Here is a 10,160-nt window from a genome sequence, read left to right as displayed (position 1 = left end):
TGATTTTAAATATAGTTGGGGAAAATATATTTTAGCATAATCTTGACTAAAACAACCAGATTTCATGCAAGTACACTTGGCAAGTTGCACATGGCACACTGCTTACTGCAGGGGTACTGAGGCCACACCCCCTACATGCACTGTGCATTCCTCCATCACATGGGGGGCAATTTACTTCATTTATTGAATGGGTGGGGTCAGACAGTAATAGTTTACTCAACATTCATCTTTTTGTTGTTCAGTGAAATTATTGATTGTTCATAAAATAATCAAAACTTGATAAAGTTCTACTTACAAATAAATCTGTTCAAATATAATGTTTGTTTTATTGTATAAGTTTGCATGGATGTCTGCCTATGACTAAACATAATGTTTATATGTTTAGATTAATGTTTGGATATGAAAAAAAATCATTTAAATGACCGCCATTTAGTTAATTCCTATAATTCCCAATTTTGAATATTCCCAAAATTCCCTTTCCAACCCTAGCTTTAAGTAAGAATATAATGGCTGTGGGCGGAAACAATGCCATATTTAGGAAAATACAGCATCCCACCCAACAGCACTTCCTGCGTTACTGCGAATGTCCTGCAGGTGGCGCTGGACTTTCACTAACCAATACCGCTTGACAGGAAGTACAGCAGCACCAGAGAAATTTGTTTGCTAGTTAGCGGCTTGTTAGCACGTTGTCCGATGTTATTCCCACTGTATAGTAAACTCGCTGTCCTCGAATGCAGAGTTATTTATTGAGTTAATGGTTCTTCAAGGGCATAGCTTGCGATATCAGAGCAATGTCGGACAGGAAGCGAAAACACAGAGAGAAGGAGGACGGACGAGAGCACAAGAGACACAAAACGTCCAAACAGGATTTAGAGAAACTCAAAACGCACACGAAGAAACTCCGCCAAGAAGTCCAAAAACTTAAACACGTCGAGACCTTGTGAGAAATATTCATGAAATATTAGTGTTCTGTTGAAGTTTATAAACTTATGCATGAATTATACACGCAACTCACTAGTTTCCTCTCGTAATTCTCTTATAGCTTACTGTACTATCTGAACAGTTCACTTGGGTTTGCTAATTTTGGGATGAGAGTTTAAGTTTGAAATAGTTGTCTGCTTTTAAGTTTAAAATAAATAAATGACGTTGTATTATCTGTCTTGCGTGCAGCTACGAGAAACCTCCACCGGGATTCATAAAGGTAACGTAACTGGCACTCAAAGACATGCATTGAATACCCAGAGGCTTTAACGACGCACATTATTTTGGACTTGACGCACACGGTGACAGTTGCTGTGTTGCAGGAGCATGAAGACAAACCAGAGGACTGTATCCCTGCTGAACCCGGAAATGAAGAGGCCCGGACCTTTCTGGCTCAAGCCCCCACCAGGGGGCTGTGGATGCCTCTGGGGAAGGAGGTAAAGGTGATGCAGTGTGAGTACAGTTTTACCATACATTGTAGAAAAGTAACATTCATTTGGCAATACCAGCTAAGGTTGCTTGTATCTACAGAGATATTCCGCAAATGAGTGGTTAAGTCAAAGCAGGTAGCAGGATATTGCTGACTTTATTGAAAGGAGAAAGATGTAAAAATATATTTGTCACAGTTACATCTGGTTCTGGATGTATTTTAGATAACATACATTTGTATTGTAAATGTGTATGTTATTATAGTACACAGAATACAGTACATACAACCAGGCCTGCCCAGACAAACGACTGGGCCCCTGAAAAGGTCCAGTCATTGGGCCCCCTTTACTCATACTGAACTTGTATCAATGTGCATGATGCGCTTATTCCTACATAACCACATACCTGTAGACAGGGCCGATTCTAGCCAGTTAGATTAGGGTGGGGTAATAGAAATAATAGTGGGCAGAGATACCGCCGATGCGAGCGAGCGTAGCGCGCGAGCAGAAATTTTTTGCCCTGCAAAATCTCTGCACCTACTTTTTGGCACATTTACTGTAACATTTACTGTAATGTAAGCTTTTAAACACACCAATGCTGTAGGAGGGTTTACCATGATAGCACTGCTACCAGAAGCTTTCCTCATCAGTATGACAACCATCTGCCACCTTCGTTTAAAGGCTAAATAGGCTATGTTATTTTCAGATTTTCTTAGAAAATAATAGATGAAATAATATACAGAATAATTTGCAGAACACCCTCACAAAGACACCTCAACTTGATGAAATATCACAGTATCTCTGAATTGAAAATCCACTTCTGCTGGCAGAAATAGGGGAGAACGGGGTAATTTGTCACACGGGTTGGTTGTCACAATCGTTATATCTCGGAACCAGAAGGCGCTGTCTGTGAAATTTTGGTATGTAAATATCCAGAATTGGGATCAGAGGTCACCTACAGTCTTCCTTGGAGTTAGACTGCTGAATTTGAGGTGAGACGACTGTTTGTGTTTTTCATGTCAAATTGAAAATATTTAGCTCCTCAGTATTTTTCTTCTAGGCTTTTACACAATGGGTTTATAACAAAACACTTGTTACCCATACAAAGTGTGAAGGGTAATCTATAGTTTAGATTGTGGTTAGCAAGCTAATTAGTTGTCAGATGGTTGTTGGCCTTGATGCTAGCAAGAAATTCAAGTTGGGGTTGGTCGTCAAATTTTTTGGGGGGTTGGTTGTCACATGTTATCTCAAGGCTGCAGCCAGAAAAGGAACCCAATAACGAAATAATCAAGCTGTATCCTCACTGACACCCCAGAGAAGGAAAGAATAGAGCAGGAAAAGGCAGGTATCATGCAAAAGAAAAAAGGGCAACAAAATCAAAACAACCCAGTGCATCCCAAACTAGACCAGCTGCCAAGAATACAGTAAGTTATGTAGGCCTATTTGTCAACTTGACAATGCAATTACACTTTCTAATTTAGTTCTACTTGCTTGCCTTCTTTTTAAGATTATTCCCATTAAGATAACATTGTGACAAACAACCCCATAGTGTTTGACAACCGACCCCTTGATGGGGTTGGTTGTCACAATGTGTAAGGGTGTCTTTGATGATTAATTTCTTCTTTATTACAATAAGATATAAAAAGTGAGGGGTACACATTTCAAGCCAACACCTTAAGCTTCAATTTAATGTAGGAATGACTATTGAAAGATGTTTAGGTGATAAGCAATTCTCACTAGAGTAAAAAGTGTGCCTACTTACCCCGTTCTCCCCTACTGATATTAAAGGAATACTTCACCCATACGGAACCGGCGTTCTATCATTATAAAATCACTATTATAATATAATGAATGAGGTTTTTCTTCCCTCAGTCTTCCCTTGGCCCAGCTGTACTGTTAATCCTAACCCTTACTGTGATGTCACAAGAAGGAAAATGTAGGGTTAGACAGTGAGACCATAAAACACTCTTTCTGCCTTTTCTCAGGCTAGGATGATCCGATTTAATTTTTTCCCTCTTGTTTTCCTTTCTTTTCTGGTACCCTGATAAATGTCCAGGTCCTGGCATCACTGAGCTTGCTAGGTTAGCTTGCTCATCATTAATACATAGCTAACGCTTGTTTGGTTGACCTGCTGCATGAAAAAACGACCCATGATACTATTAGTTTTTCAATATAAAATGTGATATATTTTAAGTAAAAATTAATAAAATGTTTTCTTTTATAGAAAGTTCTCTTGCGAATATAGCGTTCATAATAAAGGTTGGCTAAATTAGGTAATCTGCAAAAAAAAAAAAAAAAAAAAAAATTCTGGGCCCCCCCTGGTGGCTGGGCCCTAGAAAGCTTTCCCACTTTCTACCCCTTATGGGCGCCCCTGCATACAACGTGCATGTACTGTATTATATCAGTGTCTTGGGATCCAGTGTGGGGATAGGCAACTTATAACATTGTAGAGTGGTAACAGCGCATTCCAGCTGCTACATACCACACCACTTGTTGGGCATCCGACAATGCGTCACACGCACCCTTCTAAGCCAATTATTTGGGACCATTCACCTAGACGAGTGACTGACTATGTGTGAACCTATTCATGCATTTGTCAGCAGCTCACTCTACCATGATTTATTTTATTGTATTAAGAGCCATACATGATATAATATATACAATATCAACTCGTACTCCTACAGAGCCGATTCCCCTGAAAACAAAAAGGATATGCAGCATGTCCAGTTACATTACAATGTGAACATAAAACAGCGGTATGAACTGCTAAAGGACTGTGGAAACAGTCCCCCAAAGCATTGAATCTCCCCTGCTGTAAACGTCCTTGTCTCATTATATAACCTCTGCAATAAACTAGACTACCCCATTGGATACAGCCCCTAGCTGTGACTCTGATGTGACTCTTTTTCAATGGGCTTTTAAACTTTTATTATTCTTTGTTAGTTTTTTAACAGTGTGTTTACTTTTTTTATTGGGTCTGACCTGTTTTGATCTAGATCTTTCTAGATCTTTTGAGATCAGTGCTACATTTAAGTCCAGAAGATTCCTCAAATTGCCGGAAATAATGAAAAATCTCAAGATAAAGTTGCTTGGTTTCAGTAATTAAAACAAAATACAGGGCTCCTTCTCTCATATTCTTTGATTTATAACATTTGTTTTCAACTATTAGTAGTACCACTGCAAGCATCACTTATAGTTCTGTAGGTGGAAATAAATCTGCACAGTGGGTGGGTAGCGGTCTTGAAATGTGATGAATGCGAATGAACTGGACAATTAATACCGCACCTATTGTTTCTCCTACTAACATGGAGGGCTGGAGATTAATAATGGCGCTGAGGAGAACACCTTCTGTCTTTTTTTCAGTCTGACAAAGAATGCTGTTCTATTCAGTGTCCATTCTGTCCTTTGTCCCACTCTTTTTTTTTTATGCTGCTCAAACAGTCAGGGACTTAGGGAGTCAACGCACACACACACGCGCAAGGCCCTGTCGACAAGTTGGCATTTGTTCAGCAGATCTGAGCATGACTCCCTCCGTTTAATCCTTTGGGGAAATGTTGGAATATGTCAGCCTATATAAAGGAACAGAGAGACAGGCAGTGGAAGATATTATGGACATGTATAAAAAAAATCCAGAGTAAACGATTTTGCTACTTTTAGAGGATAAACGGAGAATTGGTGTGGTCTCACCATACAAAGACTCAAGTGTTGAGCGTTAAAACTGCCATTTTGACTTCCTCACTTCAGAGATTTATGATTTTGCGCGAGGAGGTATGTTTTTTATTACCAGGCATAGGTACACTTTGCAGCTGTAGTGAGATCATAAGGCTGTAATAATCAAGCAAAGAGTATTTAATAATCAAGCAAAAGAGTATTCAATCAAACAACAGAGGCTTCATGTTCTATCCAGTAGAACATGGAGGTCCATCTGACCCAGGAAGCCCCGCGGTGACTTTCTGAGAAGAATGGCCAGGAGCAGTACAGGGCTCAGGTGTTTTATCCTGGCAACAACAAAGGCTTCAGTTCACCATAACAACAATGCAATGCTCTCAATTGGCCAGTCATGTGAGGGGGGGACGGTTGGGTGGACAGTTTGAAGATACAGCAGGGGGAGTTCTGAGCATAAGACAATAGAAGAGGTGTGGCCCGTCTGAGTGGTTTGTTGGATACGCATTTGAGGAATCTCTGTTTACAATTAAACAACATGCAATATATCTCATAACACTTATAAGTCTATACAAGATAAAAACAATGTTTCCTATTGCATTAATAAGCATTCCAACATTTGAGTCCAGAGATATATCATATGCAATATCTGCCTCCACACAGCACATCAGCAGGGCTATTTGAGTGTGTGACTCCAAGCTGCTTCTTTTTTATATTACACAAACTAAAGGAAAGATATTTTCTAGGCCCTAAGTTAATGTAGGAAGTGGAGCTTTTAGATAAGATGTATTTAGTCAAACTACTGTTCCTTATCTTTTAGCTAATCTAGAATACTGTCAGTTAATTTCAGTTCATTTGAATTAATTTTGCCATTTCTTTCCTTTGCCACAGGTTGGAGATGCAAGCGCTACGGCCACAGGACAGGAGATAAGGAATGTCCGTTCTTCATCAAAGGCAACCAGAAACTGGAGCAGTTCAGGGTGGTGAGTTTGTCCTCGGCTTGTCAAAAAAAATGAGCTCACTCGACTCGTAGCTATTTAGAGAAGATAATAAAGAATGTTCTACAGTTAAAGATGGTAGATTGGCTTTGTGAGGCAAAAGAGCTTTGACGAACACAAAAGTGTGTCTGACACCTGCTGCTGAGGTAATACCAGAGATAGGAACACATATAGTTTACACTGAGGAACATGTGGGCAGCAGACGTCTTCAAAAAGCCTGTTCCAGTCCGCCTGTAATGGAACAATACCTACTGCAGCAGCGACACGCAGCCTCTGCAAGGATTACCATAAATGCAACTGTTTCATATTTTCCTACCTTGTATTGTCAGAGGCAGGGTTTAAAAAAAAATGCTGATCTAGTGCATATAGTAACAACTCTGTACATATGAAATGATTTTTCTTCTCCCCTCATATAGTTGGTTATAACAGCTTGTGCTTTGTTCCTCAAGGCTCACGAAGACCCAATGTACGACGTCATTCGGGAAAACAAAAGAAATGAAAAAGAAACCAGGTACAGTCAGTCATTTCTTCCGACGTGTATTTTGTTCCTGTTCCTGATATTAGAGATAGATTTTTAAATTTTAAGAGACAGTTTTGACATAAGAACCTGCAGTTTTTGACCGTGTCACTCAGCAAATCGGGAAAATCTCAAATGACCTGGAAATTCTCTCATGGTGACTGGTTCTGTGAGCCGGTTTCCAGCAAATTGTGTTTGACACCAGGTTGTTTGAATCTGAGGTTTTCTCAGTATAAAGGCTCACGGTAGCTATCTCTGTGTGTGTGTTTGTGTGTAAGTGCAAAGCGGGAGCACATACACACTTGTGTTTTTGCATGTATTTCAAAAAGGTTATTCAAAGGCCAGTGGAGCTTTGAAGTCTCCGTTGAGTGTCGGTGCCACATTAATGTTGGAGCGGAGTGAAACGGTAAAAGCTCTCCCAGCGAGTTCGCTTTCCAATTGCAGTATTGTGTCTGAAGTTGTCCTTGGGATGGAAGCCTCTTATCCCAAGGTGGTAAATGATGAAAACATTTTTTTGGCATTTTTGCCTAATTAGACAGTAGAGACAGAGATGAAATGGGGCAGAGAGGGGAAGACCCGGGCGCCCTTACCCACTGTGCCACGGGCGCCCCTAATGATGAAAACATTTAATGAGAAACTTTTGGAAATTATCTAAGTTAAGACCATCTGTATTCATTTTTGATGTTCAGTTTTTGTACTTCTTTGAAATAATGAAGATATTCCAAGTTTAATATGCGACCTGGGTGGATTTTTGTTTTCTATTTTTTGTTTCCAAAAAGTCTCAATATTTTTGTTATTACATCCTGCAGCTTCAGTACAGAAAGATGTATGTGACACAGTGTTTGTCTAATAAACTCATTGCCCATTGTTCACAGGAACTATGAGGGAGCCAAAGTCTTTGAGCTGCTGGAATAGTTTTCTTTATATTAAGCTGTCGGGGTTATGAAATGCTTTTATAATGGAGTTCACTATGTGATAACCTTTAGTGTTTGTATTATAATTCTCCTTCACGAAATCCACCCCTCGAGAGCGTGTCGACCGTTTCTCGGAGAAGCATTTCCATGAATGAATGGTTAACCGTTTCTGCATGTCTTTTCAAAAAATGGTACACTTCTGTTATAAGCACTCGGTATGCCAGCTCACTCCTCTGAGCTAATTAGGGGGCATGTTCCTCAGTGGCCCTTCAATGCCATACTCAAAATATATTTTTATACTTCCGATATGACAAATGATTTCTATGGTGCTTCCTGTGATTTGTTGATGTTTTCACCTTTCCGCTTGAACCTTTTACAGCTGACAAGTAGATCTATTCATCTGACCTAGTTAGGGTGCAGCTGGAGTCACCTGTTATCTTTTGTAGAGAAAAACAAACTCATCTCAGCTGGAGCTTTATGTATGTAAGTGACAAGATGGCCCCATTATCCAGGCGTGACCCAGTGTGCTCTGAGATTCCTCCAAACACCTGCAGTTTTGACGAGTACTCGGGCACTGTTGGCAATTAGCAGACATATGTAAAACGAGTGTAGGCAATTGTGCTACCTCCACAGTCAGGAAATGCCGCTGCTATAGGACAAAGCCTATCTCGCTCAAGGACACTGCAGATGCTGCTTGCCAACCATCCGGGTCTGCATCAGTTCTGTTTTTTAACACTGCATCCCCTCTCCTCCCTGTTTATAGGATCCAGCAGCTGCAGCAACTCCTCGAGGACACCACTTCCTCCAACTCAGACAGCTCCTCCTCCTCCTCTTCGTCCTCCGAAGACGACCATCGCAGCAAGAAGAGGAAGAAGAGGAAGGACAAGAAGAAGAAAGACAAGAAGAAGAGAAAAGGGAAACGAAAGCACAAGTCCTCCAAAACTAGTGACTGCTCCGATTCAGATTGAGCGTCTGAAAAGCATGCATGCGGATATATATTTGTATGCTACGTGCTTTAAGCGTAGGGAGAAAAAAAAGACTATGAATGAAGTAGCAGCAAATGGTAGATGGTGTGCAGCCGTCGAGTGTGTTCTGCAGAAAGTACCTCAGTAAGAACTGCTCTCCAGAGACCGTTTTTAAGCCTTTATCTCTGCAGGTTGAACCTCTGGAACTGTAAATCCACCGTGCATGACTACTCCCCGCCATCTCTTTCTCTCCAGGGTGATGACTTGCATTTACATTCTCTGTGAGATCACGCAGCACAGGGCCATATGGGACAACTGCTTAAGTAAGTGGGAGGGGGGGAGTTTGTGTGTGCCTTGGTGCATATGTTTGTCACAATGAATTAGCCGCATGGGTTATGAATCTGATGTTATATGAAATGGGCCTTCTTATGCAAGAGATCATTTTCTTTCATGGGGTCTTTATATGAGAGCATGTCAGCAAATACAGTGTGTTATTAAGAGATGTACTTTCCAGCATTTTTCGTCCCCGCCATGCTTTAAAATACTTTGATTGTAGAGTGTGTTAAACACAGAGATGTGGCGGGGAGGGAAGAGGCCAAATTAAACGTTGCGAGTACAGTTAGAATTTGTTTTCCCCCCACAAGCCTGAATGTTTAAATGCTTGTGACTGTACATAAATATTTGGAATTATTTGAGGTTGGAATATGCTTATTTGCTCAACAAAAAGCCACAGAGAGGGAAAGAATGTATGTGAATGTGTTCCCTTATTCTGAAGGATACAGATGTCTCTCTTTCTCCTATGTTTACCCTGCTCGGGCTACCAAAAAAAAAGATTAAAATCTTTCATCTTGGCCTCGACTTGACGTGTGACAACTTTCCATGTTCACAACGACTCAATCTCTTCATGTTGGCGCAGTGAAATGCCACCCAGACATCTGATCATTAAAAAGCACAATGCACTATAGGGGGTGACCTTCCTTAGGGCAGAAGAACCCTTCTAAACAAAAATAATAAAAAAGCCACCCTTGACAACTCATCAAATTGGGGTTTCAAGCAGCACCATGCTGTGTTACATAAAAAGTTAGCAGAGAATTAGCAGTTAAAGGTAGCTGCTTCATGCTAGACTTGTCCCTTTTAGGCTGTGCGCAGGAGGAAGTTTGGCGCTTCTCTCCTTCACATTTTGAGCAGGAATCCCTGTGGAAATGGGCAAGAATAATTCCCTCTTCCTAATAACCCCGATAGAGAGACAATTACAGTGAACCTACAGGGAACAAGCAAACTTAGATTTTCATTTAGATTTGTGTCCGAGGCTTTCCGAGTAGCTCATTGGCTTCGGGGAGTGCCTGTGTTTATCCGAGAGAATTACAATTCCATCAAAGAGTTACAGACTAATATGTAGCCGCTGGAACGTTTTAGCTGCAAACTGAGACCTTATTTATTCTCATCTTTCTGTAGCAGCTCTGTTCATCCCTTCTTTTTTTGGCAATTTGACCACAAGAAAAACCTATGATAAATCAGCTTCATTGAAACAGTCTGTTCCACGTTGACTTTTCCTTTCCTTCTTCTCGGTCCGAGTAGAACAATGAATCTCCCAGATGAAATGTACTCGCAGAGGGAGGCTGTGCCACGTGGAGAGAATCTGGTCAGCGGAGACTCTTTATTGAAGCACTATATCATTGAACAAGGGACATGTC

General features: G+C 40.7%; 1 protein-coding gene across 1 annotated transcript; it reads left to right on the top strand.

Annotated features, from left to right (window-relative positions):
* The first annotated feature begins 641 nt into the window (after positions 1-641).
* Positions 642-9,305, top strand: rp9 (RP9 pre-mRNA splicing factor). The gene is made up of 6 exons (XM_080044905.1): positions 642-940; positions 1,171-1,201; positions 1,305-1,434; positions 5,964-6,055; positions 6,520-6,581; positions 8,265-9,305. Exons 1-6 carry the CDS (start codon positions 792-794, stop codon positions 8,467-8,469), a joined length of 669 nt encoding a protein of 222 aa, XP_079901031.1. The 5' UTR covers positions 642-791; the 3' UTR covers positions 8,470-9,305.
* Positions 9,306-10,160: the final 855 nt, after the last annotated feature.

This window comes from Ammodytes marinus, assembly GCF_949987685.1.
Source record: "Ammodytes marinus genome assembly, chromosome: 17".
NCBI lineage: Eukaryota > Metazoa > Chordata > Actinopteri > Uranoscopiformes > Ammodytidae > Ammodytes > Ammodytes marinus.
The sequence above is the reverse complement of the archived record's forward strand: the minus strand, read 5'-3'. Positions and strand labels throughout refer to the sequence as shown.

Excerpts from the sequence above, each read along its gene's own strand:
- rp9 (XM_080044905.1), top strand. The coding sequence starts at position 792 with ATGTCGGACAGGAAGCGAAAACACAGAGAGAAGGAGGACGGACGAGAG. Across the intron at positions 6,056-6,519 it reads AACTGGAGCAGTTCAGGGTG|GCTCACGAAGACCCAATGTA; the intron begins GTGAGTTTGTCC and ends TTGTTCCTCAAG. Across the intron at positions 6,582-8,264 it reads AGAAATGAAAAAGAAACCAG|GATCCAGCAGCTGCAGCAAC; the intron begins GTACAGTCAGTC and ends CCCTGTTTATAG.